The sequence below is a fragment of the Pezoporus wallicus genome, unplaced genomic scaffold (genome assembly GCF_028554395.1).
Source record: "Pezoporus wallicus isolate ANWC-B61680 ecotype Strahan unplaced genomic scaffold, APGP_CSIRO_Pwel_v1 contig_8341, whole genome shotgun sequence".
Taxonomy (NCBI): domain Eukaryota; kingdom Metazoa; phylum Chordata; class Aves; order Psittaciformes; family Psittacidae; genus Pezoporus; species Pezoporus wallicus.
Window position 1 is genome coordinate 1 of NW_026638083.1, and position 25000 is coordinate 25000.

The 25000-nt window shown below is 40.7% G+C and overlaps 1 protein-coding gene across 5 annotated transcripts in view; it reads left to right on the forward strand.

Moving 5' to 3' along the window:
* The first annotated feature begins 2214 nt into the window (after positions 1–2214).
* Positions 2215–25000, forward strand: part of MAPKAP1 (MAPK associated protein 1) — a 97611-nt gene continuing 74825 nt past the window's right edge. For 3 of the 5 annotated variants that reach the window (XM_057408954.1, XM_057408957.1, XM_057408958.1), the window contains exons 1-4: positions 2215–2332; positions 11511–11842; positions 15620–15709; positions 20141–20289. In XM_057408954.1, the coding sequence (XP_057264937.1) occupies positions 11575–11842; positions 15620–15709; positions 20141–20289 (507 nt within the window). In that variant the 5' untranslated portion in view covers positions 2215–2332; positions 11511–11574. Of the gene's footprint in view, positions 2333–2357; positions 2375–2462; positions 2773–11510; positions 11843–15619; positions 15710–20140; positions 20290–25000 lie in introns of those variants that run through there. The other 2 variants (XM_057408956.1, XM_057408955.1) reach the window with 2 other exon arrangements.

Consider the following 25000-nt stretch of genomic DNA (forward strand, 5'->3'; position numbering starts at 1 on the left):
GTAACTCCCGAGCTGAGGCCTCGCCGTTCCCCTCAGCCCCGCTGCCGTGCTGGGAGGGTCGGGCAGGGCTCGGCCCCACCGGGAGCAGCCCCCGGGCCCGGCCCGCCGCGCCTGCCAGCCCGGGTAACAGCAGGAGGCTGGCCTTGCCCCGGGACCTGGAGCTTCGGCCGTGCGGAGCTGACCGGGTGCGGGCCGGAGAGGCCCCGATCAGAGGTGGCCTGCTCGTCGGTGTGGCCGTGCCCAAGCGCATTCCTCACGGACAGGCCCTGTCATGAGGCAGGAGCATCCAGACAGGGCTCCCCCTTGCACAGTAAAGGGGCCTCTTTGGAGACCAGATTTTAGTTTTGAATATATTACATATAGGTAGCCAAAACCGTTAAGAGAAAATATATATATCTGTGTCAGGGATAATTAAGGCATCATTCTATAAAGGGGTTATCTTTAGATCATTGCCACCCCCAAACTGAACTTACGTAGGATGCCTGCCCCACGCAAGTATGTAGGGGAAGTGACTTTAATTCTGATCTACTTCCCTCACATTTTGAGTAGTGTGCAACAAAGCTATGGCAACAGAGCTCTCAAGGAAGAGAAAACCACCTGTAGTGTGGCAATAGGGAGCCACAGCAGAAATCAGACTGGTATTTAATTCACTGTACGTACTTGATCTGTGATGGACAGTTGCAGTTGAAAGAAGTCATGTCCAAACTAAATCCTCATCCTCGTCTCTGACATTTTGTGGATGTACAGCTGACAACTCCCAATCCACGTGGCTAACACAGAGCTCTTAATCTTCCTCCTTGGCTTGCGCTGGCCTCCTCTCTCAATCATGGCTGACATCACCATCATCGCACCTTCACTCAGGACCGCAACTTGGATGTCATGTGTTTGATTTGGAACCCTTAATCATCTCACACCAGTTGTAACTCTCACCTTTCACAGTGGTGGATGACTTCTGGTTAACGTAAATATGCTGCTACTGTCGCTCTGAGCAATTAGCATGCTCATTAAATTTTTATCTCCCATCTTGACGAGGATACCATGTTCTGGTATGAGCAAATGTGTTCTTAGTGTCATTCAGCTGTATTAAGAATGCTATTCCAAAGATCTTTTTTTATTACTACTCTTTTGACTGTCCGGTTCTGGCCTCATGTTCCCTGCTGTCTGCCGTGTCTACAGCGGTTTCGGCTCCCTGCCCTCGCTCAGCCTCTGGTATCAGCCCTCATCATCTTCTCTTTACAGCATCAAACATGTTATCTCCACTGCATTCCACAGTCCTGCTTCTCCCTGCCCTCCAGCACCATCCTTCCAAATGGCTGCTTTTGCTGATGTGCACAGCTACCCAGAGACTGCAAGTCGTGCTTTGCCCAGGAATTAACTGCGACTGTCTCGCCGCTTCCCTAGGAAGCTGTGGAGGATGGCTGTGGCAGCGAGCCTCGGAAGGGCCAGGAGGCCATGGCCAGACACAGCAAGCAAAGCGAGCCTGGGAGCAGCAGACATCCCCAGTTCCAGATGCGCAGAGGCTTGAGAACAGGTCAGTGGGTGGCTGGGCTCACCCACTGTCCCCATGCTGGAGACTGGAGATAGACGGCGCATCAGCCTCGGATGGGTGGTTCTCACACTTGTAAGCCCGGTCAGTATCGTTAAATCATTTTTCTTTGCAGGTTACCTGTGTCTAAAGTATCCCATTTCTGCCTGTGTACCGGGTGCTCGGTGGAAGCTTTGGTTTAAAGTCACAAAACTACCACCGGGCTGGTGGCGGGTCCTGCAAGGGTCACCCAATGAGACTGGCAGTGGAACTGGCCCCGCAGTGAGCGCTGAGCTCCGCGGGTCTCCTCATGCAGCTCCGAGAGACTTTGTGAACTTTTCTACCGCGGTTCGTTAGTGGTCGTGCGAGTTTAACTGGCCTTTACAACGGCCTCACGGCAGTGCTCTGTAACCCCGGCCGCAAAGCGGCACCGGGCCCTGCGGGCAGGCACGGCAGCTCGGCTCTCGGGTCGCTCCGCACACCCGGGCCCAGTGACGGACTAAGCACGACGTGAACCAGCGGCTCCTGAAGCGACACGGGACCCGCCGCGAGCGCGCCAGAGCGAACACAGAGCCCGCAGCCGTTCTGCCGGCGGCCGGAAGCCGGGTCCCGCCGCGACGCACGCGTACGCACGGCCCTGCCCCTGACGGGAACGGACACTTCCGCAGGCGGTGCTTCCGGGTCGCAGCGCGGCCCAGCGCTCACCGGTCTGCGACGTCCTCCGGACCCGGAAGCGGCTGCCCCGGCCCGCCGGCGGCGGAGGTAGGCGGCGCCCGGCCCTGCTGAGCGGCTCGGCGGGTGAAGCCTGTGAGTGTGGGGCTCTGCGGTGCGCGTCGCGGGCATAGGGCGGTACGGGGCCCGGCTGAGGGGTGCTTGCCCGGTACCGGCCGGCAGCGGGGCCGGCGCCGCTCCCCGGGCGTCCCGGAGGTTCACCGAGGCAGTGACGCTCCGTGCTGTAACCCCGCCCTTGTTCCTTGGTGTAAAAGCCTGTGGTCAGCCTGCGGGATGAGGTGACATGTCACAGGGACGCGGGAGCCTTTGCAGTGCTGGGGGGACGCCACTGTGGTACGAGGACCCGGGGCTTCCTGGGCCTCCGCAGGCAGGCACGGCCGGTGCCCGGGCGGCTCGGGGCAGCTTCAGGTGCGGAGCGAGGCGGGGTTAACGTCCTCCGGTGGATCAAGGCGCTGCGGCCGGGCAAGAGGCACTGTCAGCAGGGCACCTGGCAGTGCACTGTAAAGGGAAAGCAGGTAAGTGGGACACTAGGCTCCACTCTTGGAGCGGGGTTATGGTAAAGCAGGCAGAGGGGTGCTGAATTCAAGGGCTGCACTGGAAATGCTCTGCACTTGCTCAGAGGCCAGAGGGATGTGAGCTGGCCCAGTGCTGCTGCTTCACCTGGGTCACTGATGGCAGGCATCAGGGCTCAGTCTCTTGTTCGCTTCTAAAGCCTGTGGGTTCCTGCCCTGACTGGGTGTTCACAGGATGGGTGCTTTTAGCGTTGTCACATTTTGATGTGTTGCTGGTTTGTGGTCTCATTTTTTTTTCACATGCATGGCAGGTTGTGATCAGAACTAGTGTACTTGAAGCAGGAACAGCAGTGAGGAGCAAGAAGGGTTCCTGGAAGATACCCCAACGAATTGATTTCAGTGGTAATGGAAGCTTAGTGATGGTCTAAATGAGCAATGCTGGAGCCAGGCTTGGATTTGCCAAGTATGTTAGTTTAGGTTTCAGGGGATTACCAGGTAGATGCAAGATTGGGAATTAAACTCTCTCATTTATTTTTTCAAGATCAGAGCAGATCTGTTCACGGACACTTTTTTGGGTTAGATTAAAAAAAAAAAATGAGATCATTGTCTACGTATAGACTGTACAGAAATAACTGAAGCAGTGAATTGGAACCAGTTTAGTACGTTTCTTTCTCAAGTCATGTTTCAGGTCTTGCTCATTACACCCTTTCATCATCTGTTTAACTGTTTCACCCAGTTGCAGCAAGTAACGGATTGGCCCTTTGATCAGCAAAGGCCTTGGCAGGAGAAGCAGGTTGGAAGGATAATTTGTAAGTGTTTTGTAGCACAAATTTCCTAACCTTCCTAAGCTGTGAGTGTGAGAAACAGACTGCTGCATTGAAGGGTCAGTTACAGTCACAAATTGGACAGCAAATAAGCGGGACACAAGTTGTACAGTCCCATGTAGGATCAGGAGATCTCTTTGGCAGCTCTGTCTTGGCTTTGGAGAGAGACAGTGGCACTGGCTGAGGAAGGGGGAAGGAGAGCTCAGGCTATCCTCAATTATTCCCTTTGAGTTACTGGAAGGCACAGGCTTTGGAGTGCAACAGGAGAACAGTGGTCATGCAGATGTTAACAGCACATGGAATACTGCTGTGGGGGCACCAGTACCACAGCCTGACTGTGTCACTGGTATCATGGTGGTTCCTGGCTGTGGTACTGCCACATGCCTGAGATGTGCCATGCACTGAGTTTGCTGTCAGGTTTTGGTAGCAGCAGAGCTCCACTTGTCTGAAGTGACCAAGAAAGGGCTTTTCCATTAGACAGTTCCTCTAACAAAGACCCCAAGATGCATTTTAGTGTTAATGTGTATGTGTGTGTCTGCTGAGAAGCTTTATTAAACTGCAATATCCATCTCTTCATTGTCTATAAGGTCAGTTTCTTATACAGGACAGCACAAGGGTAATCCCTACCTCGTTTCCTTATTGCTTGAGAAGTGTTGTGTCTAAATCAGTTATTCAGAAAGAAAAACAAAGCTCCTTGAGTATGTTTTGTGTGCTCTTGAAGGAGACAGACCAAAAATTTGTCAAGATGAAAATTAAAAGCCAGAGGAAAGGGAGATTCATCTGTTGTTGAAGAAACATGAATCTGGCTAGGGACATTTGACATAGAGTCCTAAAGGGGCTTGAACTTTTGGGAGTTTTTTAAGTTAGTATTACCCCCATGAGCATTTTTGAGGTCAGAAGCAGCTTGCACCCTATTATGTTGTAAAATACAAGACGATGATCATCCTTTTTATGCAATAAAAATACTTTCATGCAGTCAGAAATGGAATGGGAACAAACTGAAGAAAACAACAAATATGAAACTTTGTTTTGACTTATGCTTCTGTTTAATACCAGAGTTCTGTGCAGTAAGGCTGGCTGGGGTACTTCAGTGCTGTGCCAGGAGCCTGTGGGCTGGCTGTGGCTACAGCAAGTCTCCAGGCTTTGTCCTGGGTCCACCCAGAGCAAGCTTTGTAAGGCCAGGGGCCTTCACATGCTTAAACACCTTTCAGGCATGTTTGGCTTCAGCACATCCAGGCAGCTTTGACACAGCTGTAGAGGTGAGATACAATCAATTTCGGGATAATGCCACACTTGAGGCTCACTCTTGAGTTGTGGTGTAGACATGGTTGGTGAGGAATGCCAGGAGAAACCAAAAAGCATAGCATCTCTCTCAATATTATGCAGGCAAAGAGAAAGGTAAAATATTGAAGCTTCCTGTTGTGTTTGTCCAAGATTGAACTTTGTATAGGTGTTCATAAAGTTTATGGTGTTTTTTTAAGTTCTTGAATACACAATCAGAGGAACCTAATGTGAAGTTACAGTCTAATATTTGAGCAGTCTGAGCCTATGCTTCTATCCTCCTCTTTGCAAGTAGGTATTTTGTTTGTTCATCTTTGGAATGTTAAAGCCTAGCAAATTGTCTTTAAAGCATTTTAGGCATATGAGTGAAAAATCATGGTTCCATGTAAAAGTGCAGTGCCAGAGTTGAAAGTATTTCTTTCCAGCTTTCTGTGCAAACAGAAGTACAGCTTCACCCACTCACAGGCAGCAACTGCTGCCCCCACTTCTGGAAAAGTGTTCATCAGCCGTGAAAATGAAATGGAAATTGAGATGTGTTATTTAAAAGGTGCTTTCTTCTGTTTTGTTATTTTTTAAATTCGAAGTTAAGCCTTAAAAAATGAACTCAAATACTCATCTTTTTTTCTGAACAGTAAACTGTGATGAATACATGCTGTGAATTGGGGCAATAGGGATTCCAGTGCAGTGGGGCAGCGCAGTAGGACGTTGCAGATGTAATGCATGTGCTAAGGTATGCTTGCTAGCCAGCATGGAAAAATAAGCATAATCATAGACATTAAAAATTAAGCAAAGTGTTTGCACATATTTAGATTAGGCAAAAGCCAGGCAAGATGCCGCTTTTCTAAACTGCTCCTATCCAAACCATTCAGTACAATATCAGAATGAAAAATGACAACACTTTGTCATCTGTTCAAATTGATATTGCACTCTTTGCAGTGACAGCTGAAAAGGCCCACAGGTGCCATATAAAGAGGTGACCATGTTGTCATATTTCATTTAGGCATCCCTCTGCAAAGCCATAATTACCTAATTAGGTTGTTAATTAGGAGATTAGCATTTCACTATATTGATAGAATGCTCTTTGCAGGCATGAGTCTAGATACAGATTTGTCTGCCCTAATTTATAATCTCTGCATTTTTTTATACTTATTTATTTGCTTAAAATCTTGGTGCAAGATAGCTCAGGTTAGCTGAGAATCAACTTGTTTACAATTAAAGGAAGATTTGACAAGATCAGGGAACAAACAGAGGAGAGCATACAGCTTCCATAAGTACTCCAGTATTACCTCCCTCCTTCCCTAAAGCTCAATAATTAAAATTGCAGAGTTGGTATCATTTGCATCCTGATTAGTACAACAACAAAAATGTAGCCAAATTCCAAGCAGTGGATAAATACAGAACTACATAGCTAATGCCAGATTAATTTACAGGTTTGAAAGCTAACAAATAATTTGTTGGAAGTTGCATATAATCTAATGTTTTCTTAGCATAACTTTCACATTCCGGTTTCACTTGTGAAAGAGCACCTCTTTAAATGACTTCAAATGATTATTCCCTTTTTAATGCTAGGACCCAAAGCTTGAGTGACACCTTCTCTAGATAAGTATTCATTCTTAAATGCACTTGAGCTTTTGTTGAAGCATAAACTTAAATTTTCATACATTGTGGTTCATTTGCCTTTATCCTGCCTGCACAGGAGTCTGTCTGGCATTCGAAGGGGTTGATTATTTGTACTGCTGCAAATATAGATAACCAGAGCCATTTCTTTTGCAATTGCAGACAGAAGTTAACTGTGAAATTATTTCATATAACCCGAATCATAAATTGTGAAGTGTGTTTGCTCCAGTTTATATGATGTGTGGGGAGAGAATCAATTTTTTATTCTAATCTGCCCATTTTTCTCATTGGTTTTAAAGATCACTTAAAGAGCTCAGTTAGAGAGGTGTTTAAGTCCAGTGACTAAGGAAGCCCTTGAGCAATAAGATGACCTATAATATTACACAATTCTTCCAGCCTGCTGTATTCTGACATTATTAGTAGTTGTTTTGGCTCCAGGCTGTACCTTCTAGAACTTGAAGGTTTGGAGCATTTTTGTTTACCTTGGATAGGGCTTTAATTGTTTATGACTTCCTCAAGGAGGAAAGCCAATTTAAATATATTTCCATCTTTACAAAACTACCACAAACCTACAGCTTTGCGAAATAGGGGAGTGGAAATTTTTTTCCCACTTGTCACTTTTTACTTTTATATTTTAGAGAGCAAAATAACCTTGCAGGGATTGGCTTAAGAGTTTCGTGGAGGAATTTACAGCTGCTTTTAGCTATTTGAACTGAAGGATTCTTAAAATTACTCCATTAAAATTGGTAGGATTTCAAAGTCATAGGTCTTTCCTGTATCAAAACATTTTTAGCTGCTAACAGCTTTCTCCAGGTTTTAGCATTTATTCTAGGTTATTTAGAGGTCTATGAGCAGACTTCCATGTGTTTGTTAAAGCAAACCGGAAAATTCAGTCCAAAAATAACTGTGTTTTCCCAAAAGTAAGGTAACCCACAGACTCTACGTTTTCTGTGCTCAAGGTCAATTGTTTTCCTCTGAACCCAGCAGTAAGAGCAGGTTGACACGCAGTCACAGTCCCACAAGTCAGTGTGGTCCAGCGTTCCCAGCTGTGCCTGCTGTCGCCTTTGCTGGTGTGCAGAGGGTTGGTACGATGGATGGGAAGGATGGCAGTCAGGAGAAGTGTGTGTTTAGCTCATCCTTTCCCCTTATCTCACACTTGCTTCTGCACTTGATGTAGAATAACATGCAAATATGACTCAAATTGGGTTTGGGATATGCATGGGGTTTGGGGGGGAAAGAGCGAAGTGAGAAAATCTTCTTTATATTTAAATAAATACAGTATGTCAAGCAAGCAGGAGGGTCACAAGAGCACTTAGTATGTTGTAATGATGAAGTTGCCTCCCCAACTTCAGATGTGTTCATCCGTGTGTGTAAGGTACAGCCTGTATAACTACATATCCTCTTTCCAAGATCTTTGTGTCACCCACTGGGAGCTGAATAATTTGTAGGGCGTTCTGCATTACTTATCGTATGCCGCGTTATGAATGAGGCTGATCTGCATAACAACCTAGCTTCACTTGCTGCGAGAGTCTATAGATGCCATAAATATAGCAGTGGGTTACTGGAAGAGGAATACTTCTGATAAAAATAGTAGACTGAGATCCAGCTGTCTGATTTTGCTAAAGTTGCTGCAAAACCTGGCAAGTCATTCAGCCTCTTGATGGTGCAGTTTTACACCTTTGAGGAGGTTCTGTAACTGCATACAGTTAACAGGAGCACTTCAGCAGTATAGAAGTGAGACCAGGAAAAGGGGAGAGAGGGTGCTCATACCCAGGGTGTCGGTCAGGTAGTATGCAGGAAGTAAGATAGGTGAATGATAGGAGGTAAAAAAGAAAGTGAAGGGCTGATTCAGCTCTCTCCACTTAGTTTGCCATCATGACACTAACCTGTATATCACATCATACATAAATACCGTTATGGTTGCATAGGCTTCACTTTGTTCTCTTCATTTTTAGTGCTTGCATAGAGTATGCTTGACAGCTGTCTGCAAAGTATTTTATTTAATAGTAGAATAATATCTCTGTAGTGCAAGTATTAAAAGAACATTTATTTTTTTTGTTAGTGATTGAGGAATGTGTGAGTTGCTGAGGCTCAGAAATCCCTGAATTCATTAAATTCAGCTGTTACCTGTGGATGTAGTAACAGTGTGTGGGTACCAGGACCGCAGAAGCAGCGGAATGCTGGCATCTCAGTGGATTTAGAAACTGATCTCCTACCTGTAATTGTACTGGAACTGATGACATGGAGGCCTCAGATATTTGTGTAAAGGTCTACAAAATCAAGCTTTGCTTCTCTAAATTCTTTTACTTCATTGGAGGTCATTGTTCCACAGACCAGGTTCTACAATCTAATTGTGTTTTGCCTTGATTAAAAGGAGGAACCAGTTAGAACTGTGTAGGTAATAACTACTGAAAAAAAATCTGAACTTTTCTTCTGTTTTTTTGAGGGTTTTTGAGGGATGTTAGCTGTTCATAGAAATTGCAGTTCGGAGTAATTTATTGAGAAACCGGCTTTAATGTGTCCTTTGAAAAATATGAAGGGGGAAGAAAAAATGTATTTGTATTAAACTTCAGTTTGAAACAGAATTTGTGCAAATTTCTCACTGTTCATGTGTATGGGAAAAGTGATTGCATATGTAAAACTGTAACGAAGCTTGGCTAATTTAGCACATGGACTGTTAATAGCGTGAAGTCGGGGTGCAGAGTATAAAGGTAAAATTCTCGCATCTGCTGTTACATGTTGTTAACTCCCTTAGCAGACATTAAATCATTTCAAGTACAATAATAGTGTGGGAGGTAAATTAACTAACCATTAACAATCTTATAAATACACAATTAACATGCCAACATTTATATGACACATTGATGGGGCAGCAGTAATTTTTGATTGGGAGTTTGCAGACCTTTTAGAAGCCTGAGGCAGTTGCTTAGTTAAACAAGTTCTTACTGCTTGCAGGTAAGCATGGCTTTTGCTAATGAGTGGTGTGTAAAGAATTGGATTTAAAGAACATTGTCAGTGCGCTTTTAAAAATACCCATACACTGTACTTTTCTGCATCTGTGTTCTCTATGTCGCACATACTAGTCACACTTAAGAAGCCTTTAACACGTAAATCACAGCCAGGAGACGGCTGCCTTGTGGTAGGACATTTGCCTTATGGCCTCTCACATTGAGGACTATGAGAAATCCTTTGGGGAGAGGAGGCCTACTTTCTGTAATAGAAATAATCAGAAAATAGAACTTTGAGTTGGAGCACGGTGAGGTTGACTGGGACCTCTGGAGACCTGGTCCTGCCTCCCAGCTTGGAGCGGGGCCAGCTCAAGAACGTTGCTCAGGGCCTCATCCAGTTGGGTTTTGAGTATCTCCAAGGATACTGATGGAACATGTTTAGCTAATAGCATAATTTATTAAAATGTGTATTAATAACAAGCAGCATGTCAGGTTTTTTCCTTTATTGAATTCCTTCTTGCTGCTGGGCCTGTTGTTTAATATAATACTTTTGGATTTGTCTGTTGTTGGTTTTTTTTTAAAGCAGAAAGAGTACAGTCTCTCGGGGGGTGAAAAAGAAAGAAGGCAATATTTGTGGCCAAGGGAGCAAAAAAAGCCTTAAATTATGAAGGGTGTAAATCTAGTGAATGTTCTAATTAGTGGATGCTTGGTAGTAGGGGGGATACTGGTAGGTATGGTGGGTTTGCAATTTACAATACACCTTCAAATTTTGGGGGTTTTCATGATAAGATGGGTGTCCAAATAAGGTATCACCTTTGCTTCCAACTGTTTAAATGCAGAAGCTGCTTCATGGGGCTTTATACGTTAGCACACTTTTCCCCTTGGAATTATACAGGGGAAATTATGAAATGTGTTTTCCTGGAGCAAGCCTGTCTGATGCTTTCGTTCACTTTCTTGTGTTAAAATCTGCCAGGGAAAGGCCAGCTGCTTTTATGAGATTTTCATGGGATATGGCTTCGTGTGATTTAAAATTGTTCCTTTTCCTTTAGTATTTTATTCTTGCTGGCAGCAGTTTTGCGAACAGCAACTGTAAAGCTTGGTTTTGTTGTTCCTGTGTTCAAACTGCTACATTAACACATACAGTTCTGTAGCTGGTATTAATATATTGCCCTCTTTTCCTCTGATATGCAAGTGATTAGAAAAGCAGTGGGGATTTTGAACTTGTGGCCAGGCAGGAGCACAGAGTCACCCCTTTCAGAGGCAGCCCAGGCTTGAATTAGCTTAACAAATAACTGTAAATCCACAGCTACAGTAAAACAGGAGAACAGTGTGAGTGTGGCTTGTGTTTTGTGGTTTGCATCTTTTTTTTTTGTCCTCTACTTTATTTTGTAAGGCTGCTTGAGTACTCTGAATGAAATATTTTAGGTAAGTGGCAATTACTGCTGTTAAAGTGCTTAAGAATTCAGGCCTGTGGTATATGATCATAGAGCTTTTTCTGCATTACAACAGTTACCCTACGTGAAGCACTGTGCAGCAGCAGATGTTCAATATTCTGCTCTGAGATACTAACCTCTTTATGTTTAGAATTTTTCCTGGAAATACAAAACCCAAAGAGGGTCCATAATAAAGTAATCAGAGAGTTGGCACGTAGAGGCAGAAGAAGAACGGTAACACGTTATGATGATGGGTGAAAAAGAAACTCAGATCCCAACCTGCTTTTGTAAACTTATGAATTTGAATGGACAGATGTTTCTCGTGTGTATTTTCTCTGTGGCCTTCACTCTGTAGTACTTAAGAGTATTTTGCCTTACAGCAACCTTTCGCTATAGAGTAATGGGACCTGTCTGTAGGTGTCTGTTGTGTTCTGTTGCCTTGGGATTCAGGTTTCAAGCTGTCCTCTAAAACCACTATTCTTTATGCAGTGTAACTTACATGAACAGGAGCAGAGTTAAAGTAATTCACTGTACAAAGCTGAGTCAGGTTTTGTGCATCCAAAATACAAATCTTCCCGAGTCAGGGTTTGAATTTTGTTGTTTGTTTTCCTAAAATGCTGTGTATATTTTATTTCTAGGTACATATGTCCATGAAACAAGATGGAAAGAAGATAGTATAGTGAAGTGTTGGACTGGTGTTGGATGGACAGAATGGCTTTCCTGGACAACCCTACAATTATACTCGCTCATATTCGGCAGTCACACGTGACTAGTGATGACACAGGGATGTGTGAAATGGTCCTGATAGATCACGATGTTGACCTGGAGAAATTTAATCCCTCGTCAGCATATGGGGACAGTGGTTCAGAAACACAGGGAAGCAATGGTGAGACTCAGGGCTATGTATATTCCCAATCAGTCGATATTACCTCAAGCTGGGACTTTGGAATCAGAAGACGATCAAACACAGGTAAGTGATGTTTGCAGCCAAGATCACATTAGCCTTTTAAATTTGGTTTCTATTAGTCTGGCTTGTATGAACAAATCAGAGCATGACTAGCTGGGTATGTGTCAAACTTTTCCTTTTGTAATGTCAAGACCCTTTTCATAAAAGGACGTGTAATGATTCAGTTACTTTAGTGCGCTGTCAGCTGAGTTTTAATTGTTGTTTTGCTTATTCATGTACAAAGGTAGTCAGTTTTATATGTAAAAACTTAAAACTGTAAAGACATCAAGTCTAAATCCAAAGTACACAGTCTTTGATGTTTCCATTGTTAATGTCTGGAGAGATGTTAACTTTTGAACAGGATGGTTGTTTCCTGAGAATAATCTACCTAGTGAGGCATCAAATCTATTCATTATAAAAGGGAGGTATGAAGTTTGATGTGAGCTGATGATTTGCCTGTGTTTTGTCTTCTGAAATTTTATTTCTGAGAAAACCCTGAGCTGGATTTGAGTTAACAAATGAGAAAGTTTGAGGGTGTACCCAGTTTCAAAATACGCTCGTTGTCTTGACTGGAAGAAAGCTGTCCCATTTGTTGTTTCACATGAAGGATGTTCAGACTTCTGCTTATACGCAGGGGATGCTATGAACAAAAATTCTATGATATAAAATATATATGAAAAGGTTGGGGTGTGGTGGTCAATACTGATCTCTCTTTGTTGTTTTTTTTTTTCTGTGTTACAGTGTATATATACATTTCAAACGATTTCTGAAGGTATTATAACACCACCTAGAGCTCAGAAAAAACATCTGTGCTCTACCTGACAAGTAAAGCATTTTATGGTGTTGGATATCTTGAAACACCTTTTACGACTAAGAAGTTGTCAAAAGTTCCAGAAAAGAGATGGCACTGATCCCCTGTCATGGAGAGTTAGATGTGGAAATAAGACAAATATATAGCTGCAGCTGACTGTAAGGCACAGAGAGAACGTTGGTGTGCCAGGCTGCCTAGCATTGCCATGGAGGTCTTGCTTAGTTCTATTGATGGCACAGTTTATGGGGAAGGAGGGGCAAAGTTTAAAGGCTTGTAGAATTGCTCCAAAAAATAATTGTGAAGGATTATTTCCCCAAGTGAGTAGGCTGATAGAATAATCTCCATCTATATTAGGGGTTGAAACCATTTCTGTTTCCATCTGGCAGCATATTCCAAAATAGTGGTTAGGACACTCAGTCCATTAGGGAGCCAGTTTTTTGCCTCTTTTCACCCGGTACATCTTCAATGTTCTATTGCCTGTGCTGGTCCCACCAGGAACCTAATGCAGTTACCAAGGGAATCAGTCTCTGATTTGAAATGGAGTGGGGTGGAAAACAGCCCGGAAACTATGTGAGTTGATCAGTACTGAGCCCTTGCAAAAAAAAAAACAGGAAGAGGAATAAATTCAATAGAAAGTTCGCTATTTTAATATAAATGTTTTTGTATTATAATGCCATTGTGTATTATTTGTATTATTGCAGTGATAGTGTCTTCATAAATTGTAGCAATAATGTGTTACCATAGATGACTCAACACACTTCTGCAGAGACTACAGAAGTGTTGGTTATTAGGTGGTCCTCACTGGGGTGTGCAAATTTGGAAATGAATTTTATGTGCATTCCAATATGAAAGTTATCCCCTTAGTCCTGAAAGCGATGGGTACCAGGTGAGTCATGATAGGGTGTTATTGCCCATCGTGTTTGTGCAGGAGCTGTCGGCTTCTGAATTCCTCCTCTATTTTCTACGGGAGCTAGGTGGGAGGAAAGTAGGTTTTGGCTCTGGGCTCCATCTCCTCACTACCTTCTTTCCACCATATCCTGAGGGGTGAAACCAGTACAGTGGAGGCAGGTGTGTGTGGAGTGGTGGGGATGTGGGAAACAGCAACGTCTCCCAGTGCTGATGGCTGGAAACAAAGGCTCATCTAGCTGCTAATAGTTAATGAAATAAGAACTACATTTGGTCAGTGACATTTGTCACACAGAAAGCTTTCAAACTAGCGTGCTTCTCATGAGAATGAACCTTGAATAATTCAGACTTCTAATAGGTACTGATAATTTCATCTGATTTGGAGTTGCTGTAGTGCAGTTCCACAGTAAATGGTCACTGGTGATCAGCTGTAGGTAGAAGAGTAGGATGGAGTTAGTGGAGATGGTCGCTGCTCTTTAATGTGTTTGTTTGGCAAGAGGCAAAAAAAAACCAAATAGGATAAAAATATGCATGATTCTTATTCTGTGTTTTTTCCTTTATCCGTTGTGATTTACCTACATTATCCGTGTGATTTATCCACATGATTTACATGTGAATCTTGAATCTAGCAGTTATTTCATCATGGCCCATTTGGGAATAAAGGGGTTTGGGAGGTAATTTTAAGCTACAGTTTCTAGAGTAAGGGGGGGGGGGATGGGGATAAAGAGGTTGTTTGGCTTTTTTCCTTTCAGAATAAGAACACAACAACAGTGTTTTACCCAACATTTAAACTTACAAGTGGGGATACTTCTCTCATGTCATTAGGAGTAAGATACACAGTTATTTAGGCATTAGCCTTACATTGGCTTAAGTGGGAAATAAACATTAAAGTCTGTGTGTGTGTGTTTGTACCTTAAACTGCTTGCTACAGCTGTTAAACCTCAAAGTATTGGTTTTTTCATCAGTTTCCAGCTGGGGAGGGAATCACTTCTGTGTCCATAATTTGGTTCAAAGAGTAAATGTAAAAGAATAATAATAGAAAATATTTATTAACCTTTTTTTAATTGGTGAAATTGCTCAGGGAACTCAAACTGTATCTAAAAATTGTCAGAGTAATTTAGCATTTTAGAATCTCTTCTACAAACTCAGTTAATGAATGATCTCAATACATCAAAATTGCCAATATATCCAGGAAATTGTTTTTCGGTGCTCGCCATGATTAGTCCTACTTTTCAGTCTAATCTGCTTTCTTATTTTGAATGGCTGCTTCACAACATCAGTTATTTCTTGTGGTCATTGTCTTGGGTAGCTTCTACCAGGTGACCATTTCCTTTGAGAGACCTTACTGTAAACAAAAACATAATTTAAGGTATTACCTGGTACCCTGGTCTCTGAGTTCTTTGATCTCATAACTGTTTGAGGCTTTTTTCCAAACCATATTTTGAAAATGGAGACAAAATATACATAAAGAAATATTATATTCGTTTTAAGATTTGACTAATGTTGTGAAGATACAAATCATTTATTTTACTACCTATAAACTGTTTCAGCACACTGAAGAAAAAGCTATGCTAATTTATATAGCTTTGACATTTTATAATTTTCATGATTTTTAGATAAAGGATTTTATATTTAAAACTTTAATAGTCTAGTCTGAGTTCATTTATCTTTAATTTTTGAAACGGGTAGAGTAATTCATAACAGTAATTTTATTCCTGTAATGTAATATTCACTTCAGTTCATTTGTGCATTAAAATTCCTTTAAGACCGTTATTAATGATTTATATAATGAAATGTCATATTAATCACAGAAGTTTTCACATTTTATTATTCTCTTCCATGTTAATACTATCTTTATGATCTCTATTAATGTTTTATATCCTCTAATTTCAATTATAAATCAAGAACATTTTCATGTTTTTGTTGGTATTTGCTTTTCAGGGGTGCCACCTTTAAAATTTTATGACTTTTCCCCCTACATATGCAGTATAAAACATCTTTATTCATATAAAGGTAGTTAATTATGTCTTTGTTTATAGTAAACTTTCATTGACAAACTTATAGTTATCATATTTCTTTTCAAGCTCAGAGACTGGAACGTCTGCGGAAAGAGAGACAAAATCAAATAAAATGCAAAAACGTTCAGTGGAAAGACAGGAATACTTCTTACTCAGGTAAAAAGAAAAGACCTCCTATTTTCCTACTGTGTTTATTTCTACTTTTGATGGTTACAACATTTTCCATTCGTAATTTTCATGTCAGCTTTCAAAACGCAGAGGAAATGCTAATTATTGTATTTGCCTCCCATGCCCCAGTTGCCTGTTTCCCGTAGTTTATTGCAGGGGGGTGGTGAGCCACAGGGGTCTCATTTGTTTTCAGCTATCATTAGGGCGTTCCGAATTATTAGTAAAAGCAAAGTAAAGAAAATACATTTCAAACCTAGTCTGCTGGTCTGAACAAATTCGAGTGGCTGCATTATTTTTTTGTGATATAAGGTATTAATACAGCGTTTGTGTTTTGTCTTCTTGTAGCATCATTATCTTCTAAGGCTTCTCTTGTCTCAGTAAGCAAGAAATGGAGGTAGTAAAGCTCTTGGTGTTACTGTGAGGTCTGTAAGGAACAGGACATATCTTTGCTGACTGGCAAGTGTCTGCATTCAGAATGCAGGGTCCACCTAAGCTGTGGCTTTCCAGCTGTTTCCAGTGGCATTTGGTGTGCTTGATGGGATGGAGAATTTTGTAAAGTTGACTCGTACAGATAATTTTTGTGGTTACTTTTCTAGATAAAGGGAATCTTAATCTTCAGAAATAATGTATCTATATGATCTACTTAAATGAAAGTGTAATAAATGCTGCCTTACCTTATCTAGCCTTTCCTTGGGAAAACTGTTATCACTCATTTCTTACAAAAATATGCTATCCTTTTTTAAATTATATTACTATTTCTGACTGAATGTCCTGCATAGTTTAAACTGTAATACACGTGAAATGAAAAATCTGTCTCAATTCTCATATTTTATAGCTCAAGCTAGTATCTATTCCTGTTATATTTGACACACATTCAAGCCTTTACATGGTCTGTCGTGCCTACTTGTAAAATTTGTGTGTATCTTAATGAGGTCTCCTTGTAATCTCTCTTTTTTTGCCTAAATCCCTGTATCTTCCTGGCTGTCATCTGCAGAACCTTCTCCAGCTCTACAATATCTTTTTTTAGAGGAGTGAACAAAGCTCCTCACGTGAGCAGCACGGTTGCACTAATCCTGAGGACAGTGTTCAGCTTGTTTGATACCTCTGTTAATGCATTCTAAAATGTTTTTGCCTTTCTACTTCTGTAAGCAGAGTTGTAGGTTTTAAAGGTTAATCTACCATAACCTCCAACTCTCTTTGCTCAATATTTTATAGCTTTTGACCAATGATGATGCAATTCTCTCTCTTTATTCCCATCTATATACTGCTTGATACTGCTTTACACTGGATTGCACTCAGACTCCAGTCCCCTGCTGTGTCTATGCTGCTTGTGTCGTCTTATTCATGTGGGCTCCACCACAACATTTAGTTCCTTTTATGTGCTGCCCTGAAGATAGACATAATCTGTCAGCCAGCAGTAATGGAGGTGTCCCCCTCCGTAGGAATGTGCTCCCTGCTGCAGAGGAAATTTGAATAAAGAAATAAGTAAGTTATGTGGAAACTCCAGGCGCTCGCTGTCTGTTGGCAGAGCTGATTTTCCTTCTCTGCTCAGTCACTGAGATTCTGCACGTTTCTCACTTATTTACATGATGAACACCACAGTAGGAAGAGGCCGGGAAAGAAAGGAGCCTTGGAGGATAGCCACTGTGTCCTCCTCCTTGTCAAGTGTGTGTGTATGAGGCTTTGTTCTGTTCCTTGGGTTCAGCATTATTGGCAAATACATACAAGAGCAATAGCAACAGAAATAGCTGCTCTCAGATGGGGGGAATTTGGCTGCCCTCTTCTGACTGAGCTTTAGACAAAGTCGAGCCTATGGTTGAACCGATGCAAACTGCAAGGGTGCTGAAAAGTTGTTGGTTTGCCCTCTTGTTAGAGTCTGATGACACCACCTCCAGTGATCACTCACTCCTCAGAGAGATGCCTTGCTGTAGAGAGAATCTCTTCTAAGCATCTCTGCTGTCCTGCAGTTGGATCTGTAGTTGCAGTTTGAGGCATCTGGCTATTTTGTATTTGTGTTTTCCATTTTTAATTACTATGTACAGAAATAAAGGTACACCAACCAGGATAAAGGGAAGTGAGAGACAAGTAATTTTGTGTATGGTAATGGGGGGGGGGGGAGGGGAAGAATATTTTCTGCTCATCATCTGTTTCCCTGCTGTCATGAGCCAAGCTGTTTGCTTTGTCAGGAATGAGTTTGAGAGATAAGATGGTAGTAGTGTAAAGACTTGAAAAAGGAAACCTCCGTGCATTTGGAGGTAGTTAGGGGTTTAGCAAACACAGAGGTGCTTCAGTGGTAGCTGACTGACTGGAAGTGGAGGTCTGGTTGGTTTTGTTCTGTGGTGCCACCAATTCACATCACCTTCCTGTGCATCAGTTCTTTATCAGTAAAATGAATGTTTCAGCGTAGAGATCAAATTCCGTTGGTGATAACAGTTTGTGGGTCCTATAAACCAAATCGGGATATACATACAGAAGGTTATCCTTTTTATTAAATACTAGGTATTTTTAGGTAAAAGCAGGAAATAAGGCATTGTATTTACATCTTACATTCATTCATTTCAGAACATATAAAATGTAAATTAACTATATATCAAGGGAATCTTTCAAAAGCCTTGCATACAGCCCACGTAGAATAGCTCATGTAGCTAACAGAACTACAGAAGCTGAAAAATGCATATCATGTAGACTCATGGCAAAACTTAGTTTTAATTAAGAATTAAAAATTTTGCAATTAAAGCAGTTTAATACAAAAATATGATCCTTTTTTTTTCCCTGAAATTTGAGAACTTAAAATGTGGGGATTTTTTTTCAGTATCTGTAATTGGTAGGAATTAACTGACAAAATGTTCAGTGGAAATGGTAATTCTTCAGAAATCTTGCCCATCTTCTGGGGTTTTGTACAAATCTGTAGAAGGTTTTGGGTGGTTTTTCCTAAATGAGTTGATTTTTGAAATTATGAAGGTTTCTAGAAAAGGAAAACTGCAGTCAGGCACCCGAATGTACTGTATTGAAACTCTCCAGTCGTGTGAGAGATTTGATTTGAGTAAAAGCTGTGCAACACTCAAAGCAAAGCAGATGTCACACAAAAAAATCAGAAGAATTCTTGAGATCCTCTTTTTGTACATCCCAACAAAGGAAACAATAGACAAATCATCTTAACATTTCCCTAGAGACAAAAGGTGAAAATAGAATACTTGCTTTTTCACTTGAACCAATAAAACCGTTATATTGCATTCCAAGGTTGAGAGTACTTCCCAAAGGCTCAAGAAATAGCAGTGACGGGTAATACCCTAGCATAACTGTAACTGAGGTTGGGGTTTTATTTTTTACATGGAGATAAGCTTGTTACAAAAAACAGAATACCTCATGGAGTTTAAGTTGCCACATTTAAAAGAGATTTAATCAAGCTCTTTTGGTTCATCGCAGCCTCTCACAAGACGGTTGCGTATCTTCTAGTGCCACTGTTTAGCACTTTTGCCAACTGTCTGAGTTTTCAGGCAATCTGCTGATAAAATTAAATTCAGCTTTTGACTACTTATAATTTGTCAAGTTTTAATTTCATCTTTTAAGAAATTAACCGACTCCCTGCAGGTTTCCTTTCCCTGGAGGAGCACCATGTAAATCTCTGAGATGTGAGAGAATCCAAATGGAGGAGCACAGAGCAGAGTTGGTTGGCCAGGGAGAGCTGGTGTTGGTTCTGTTGGTTCTCAGGCAGTGATTGATGGAGTTTGGGGATACCTGGCTCCTAGAGCAGATGTGGAAAAACCTTGTCCAGATTCAGTCATGGCTTCTTGCAAATGAGACCCATCAGTACTAATATGCTAAAACACCCTGGGCCCTGTCCTGATTTTTGTAGTGTCCTTATAAGAAGCCCTTTTTTTTTTTTTATTTAATTTTTTTAACTTTTGCTGGAAATTCAGCTCTTCATATAAAAAATCTGTTTGTCAGAGTTGCTATGAGCCTTCCAAGGACACCCAAAGAACTTGCCCTTATCACCTTTGTTTTTAGCAATTTGTTGGTTTTAATTATCCGGGCTATTTGTCTGAATAGTGTTTTCAGGTTTGAGGGGTTTTATGAGAGGAGACCAAATCCAGTCTACCATGACACTAAAATCTTCTTTAAGGTTAGGTGTTCTCCCAAGCCTACTGCTGACAGCACATGATGTGGTAATGGGGTAGTATAGTATTGTCCTGTAACATAGCATGATATCATGTGTTTCAAGCTCTGTTGGAAATGCTTCTGCATGGCCTGTTATAGATGTATCGACAGTTCTTTGGCATAGCATTTACTGTTAATATAGAAATGGAAGTTTATGTACTTGATTTTGTTCTCCCTCTTATAACATTATCTTTCTGTGGTAAACAGTAGCCTCTGTACATCTCTTAGCACAACCACTCTGATCTCTTTTCTGACCTACAGCAGAGGAGCTGAGCTCACTATTTGAGAAAAAGAATTTCCGAGTAAAATCTCCGTGTTCTGGGAAGCAGTCAATACTGTCTGTGCGACTGGAGCAGTGTCCGCTGCAGCTGAATAACCCCTTCAATGAGTACTCAAAATTTGATGGCAAGGTAGGTGGACCAGATGGTTTTCTCTCCTATCCAGGAGTTTCCTGACCTGAAGATGGTAGGCCTTAGGCAGTTACTTATCATGTGCGTTTACTTGTTCAAGTTTTAACTAGACTTTATAGTAGGCCATCAGTTATCTTAAAGCAGTCATCTAGAAACATGCTTCTTTTAGTCTGAAATACAGTGGGTCCAGGTTTGGTAGAATGCTTTCTTCTATTTTCATTGCAAATTGGTGGTGTTACCTTCAGGCAGACCTTACCTTGCTGTTTCCTTCTCCAGCTGGTTAGTTAGGTAAATGTTTAGTGTGGCAGAACCCTAGGCTACATCTCTCTACAGAGCTGATGGTGAGACCCTTTGTATAAATGATTGGTTATTTGGCATTTAAAACAAGAAATCTATTCTATCTGGCTACATAACAACACTTGCTAAATATTCCGTGTTTTATGCTGTCTTTATCCTCAAAATGCTCCAGTGACTGTGGGAAAAACCACTGTCTGTTTTGAGGGTGTAAAGCTGAAATGTCATTAGGTCAATATCTGGGGCAAAAAATGTTCTGCTACTAAATGTTCTGCTCAACTACTCAGTTCTGTAATACACAGGGAGGCGGTTCACTGAAACCTGGTAGGTCAAATTCATTCCTTGACTGCATTCCTTTGAAGAGTTTGCATTTATGTAGCTCAGAGCTGTAGGTAACTGTCTTTCCTTGTGTGCAGTTTACTTACTCTTTGTTGTCAAATATTTTTCTCTGCCATAAACTCTGGAAACAGAAATACAAACATGGGTGTGATGTATCAGTGTCATTGCTCCAAAACAATTATAAATACTGCACTGATATGTTTTCTGCTGGATTTGTCTGTGGAATCTCCTGTGGGAGTGTGAAGTTTGAGCTTCATTACCGTTGTGATGGAAGAATTTTATATTCTGTTAAGTATTCTTGAAGTGGAAAGTCAGATACATAATTCCACTAACATGTCTAGAAGTAGACAGAGGATTTGTGAAATGGTAACTTTTAGACTATAAAGCCCACATAGCAAAATGGGCTTTTGTTATTTTATACTTCCTAGCATGTAAGAGTTAGTCCTAACTTGGTTAGAGGTATTTTAACGGTTACGAGTCTAAGATACCTTTGTTCTAAACTCAGGGCTTGCTGTTACATCATTTCAGTTTGGCAAACGTTTAAATGTACTTCCAACAGTCATGCACAGAGGCAGTGAAGATAAAATACTGCTTTATTAAGAGAACTCTACTGTAATTCAGGGGTGTCCCAGTCTTGTTGTTTTAATACTTCAGCGTGATTTGGGCTACCTGGTAGACTTCCTCAGAAAACTGAGGAACTTAAGCATGCTTTCTTCCCACTTTGATGATCCAAAGTACTTTTTACTGTGTTTATAGGAATTATAGATGACTGTAATGAACATCTTAATTTTCATATTTTAAACTCGGATCCATTTAGCAGGTGTTTGGTCCATTTGAAGACATTTGTACTATGTGTGTTAGTTTGAGATAATAATGAAATACCTGAATGTTGCTGAACTGTGATTTGTAGGGTATGATATGAATCAAGTTGATTGTGATCTAGAAATCAAAATACCTTTTGAACTCTTGAGAATAATTACATTATCATTTTGTTAGAGTATAATCTCACTATATTAACAGCATCATTTATATTACTCTGGTAAGTGTGTCAATAATAGGCTTATAGAATTTATTCTCTCTGCATATGTTGTCTATTTTAAATACCTACTGGACCATCTGAGATACAGAAGAAACATTATAATTCAGTAGTGAGTTATTTTACTTCAGTTTTGTTGTATTTTCAGACAGTAAATTCAAAAACCATCTTAGCTTTTAAAAAGTGTTTTTAATGAAATATCACAGGTCTCATTTATTTTTATTGATAATAGATGAGTAGTATTTTTCACATAAATACAATTCTTTCAGGGAATAGTGCATGACTTATTTACATAATTAACAGAGCCACATATCTCTTGGGGAAATGGTACATAATTGGGGAGAGGCAGGGGGGATGAGGAGGGGCTAGGGGCCTAATTAAACATGTCTTAAAAAAAAACCCTACTTAATTATGTATTTACTCAAGGGATCACAGTGGCTCTGAAATCTTTAAGATTATAACTAGGCTTTTGGTTTATATATGTATATTTGGGGGTTGTAAGGCAGATTTCAGCTTGAGTAACACCCGTTTTGTGGAGCACTGGCAAAGCGTGAGGAGAGCTCCCTACTTGCCATGTTGAAGCTCTTTGTTCATGTGTGCACTCAACTGCATTCTGAATTGTTTTAACTTACCACTAATTCAGCTCCCTAACGGACCTGAAATCAAATAAAACCATTCTCTTTAGGGGCTTTCCTTCCTCCCTCCAACATTTGATGCATTGTTTCAGCTAATCGGTTAAAAATAAGAAAACACTGCATGCTCTAATATCAACCAAGCCAATTTATTAATCTGCTTACATCTTGCAGGTGTTTTCTGCCAGACAGAGTGTCTTTTTCATAACCACTTCTGCAGTTTTATGAAATAATAAAATTTTAAAGTGCTCTAATTTCTGCTTCTTCTGATCAGTTCATTAATTATCAAAATAGTAGAGAATATGCCTTGTTGAAATGCAACTGGAAGCATTCGAATCAGCTCAAGAATTCAGGTAATTCTTGCCCCACAACTACACAAGATGGGTCTGTGGCTTCCATGTACATGGTAAACTTCAGCTTTTAACAAAAGGCACACACACAGTATCTACCCTTGGTTTTACCTTCAAGATTTTCCTTAAAACAGTTAAAGTAAACCAAACCCCTGCATCTGTTTGCGTGGTTTGTGTATCGTGTGGCTTGTACATCTTGGTTAATGAATCCTGAAAATTCTTGCAAAGAATATTGCATGAAAAGAAGCCTTTAGTTATTTATAATTACTTTTTCATGTGTATAATTACTTCAAGGCTTAAGAAGTCGGAGTCAGATTTAAGAATGGGATTTTCTTTATCTGCACACAGATTAAATTATCATCCATTTTATAGATAAATCTATATTTCTGTTTATAGAATTTGGAAAATCAGACTTTGATGGTTTTGATTGTTCCAACTCACTGACTTTTTGTAAGGTTGGGAAAATAAGACTGACCATAGCACAGATTGAAAAGTCTTAGCCACTGAAACACTGGAGTATTGTAATGGCTCGTTTCAGTGACACAGCTGTGAGATTCACAACATTAGCTTCCCTGCACCTTACCTACCTGCTTTCATTAATTGCTTTAAAAGCATGTGTTATCTTTTCATTCTCTAGACATCCAGACTATTTCTTTTCAAATCACAAGTGTAACTTGCATGAGTTCCTGGAAAGCGTAGCGATGAGTTTGCTCTGAGATATTAATCTTAAAGGATCCTGATTTAGTACAGTATTAGTGTCAGGACTATTCAACTACATGACCATTCCCACTAGTAAGAAAAATGTTACCAAGATGTATTTAGTTACTGGAAGAGGAAAAAAATCACGCTAGGATCAAATGTCCAGTTTTGTAGGAGCCGTGTACTGAATGTGTAACTCCTACTAAGGCCTCTATTTTACAGTTCCCCTTGAAATAATCTCTGAAGCCAGCCCACATCCATTTTTCTTCCAAGTCTCTGCTTCCTTTAAGAACTTTTAATCACTAAAATGTCTTGTCAGTCCAGTTTTTGAGATGTTTGCCACCAAATGGATGCTCGTACATTCCCAGCAGGATGTTGGTAGACAGAGAAGTGTTCCAGGACAGTCAAAAGAGAGGTGCAAAATAGTCAAAGAAGGAAGTCAAAATGTAAAGAAAGGATCATTCAGCTCTAGAATAAACTTGTTAGAAGGCCAGAAATCTTTCCTACATGCAGATGTAGGAAACACTAGAATGTTCTTATCTCTATTTTCATGACTACTAGTTGAAAGTGCAGATTTAAGGAAGTCTGCCTTTTCTGACCTAAAGGGGTTTGTGAGTTAACTCAACTACTGGGGACAGTTTAAACAAAAATAGCTCAGCATGATCTTTGGCTGGGCAGATGCTGAAAGTCCTTTTGTGAGGAATGCTACTGCTGTATGGTATTAGAAGGTTTCTTGTGCTTAATTCTGGTAATGGGTTAAAAAACAACAATTTCTCTTGTAGCAACTGTCTTAAAAATGATGCTGTAGGAAGCATGGGGGAAGGGCTAATTCAGGAGTGCTAATTGCTTGGCTGTTAATTTTCATAAGTGTTGATAGAAGCAGTTCCTTAAATTAAACTTTGTTTAAAATGTATCAGGGGAAATATTCCACAATGTTGGGCCCGAAGTGAAAATTAATATGAATGCTCTGGCAATTAACACGTACTGGTTAATAGCTTTTAGCAGCATTTTGGGATGATAGTCCTTAAATACATTTTTGCATGCTGCTCTTGTTTCAGTCTTGTTTGACTGTATGTCTGGATAATCATGAACAAATGTTTTCCACAATCTCCAGTATTAAATAGCTTTACTCAAAGAAAGTAGATAAAGAACTTAAGAAAGAAGCAATTCTGCTTTAATTAATATGGCAAATGTCTAAAATAATTAATCCAGGATTAAAACATGTGTGAAAAAATGCTTTTTCTTTCCTTTTTGATTTAAATGTTTTACCCCTAAGCTGAGTAGAATGATCCTCATCTGAATCCTAAATAAGTTTACATAGGCTTTTTTAAAGCATTTGCTATTCTACCAGTTTTAGTGGT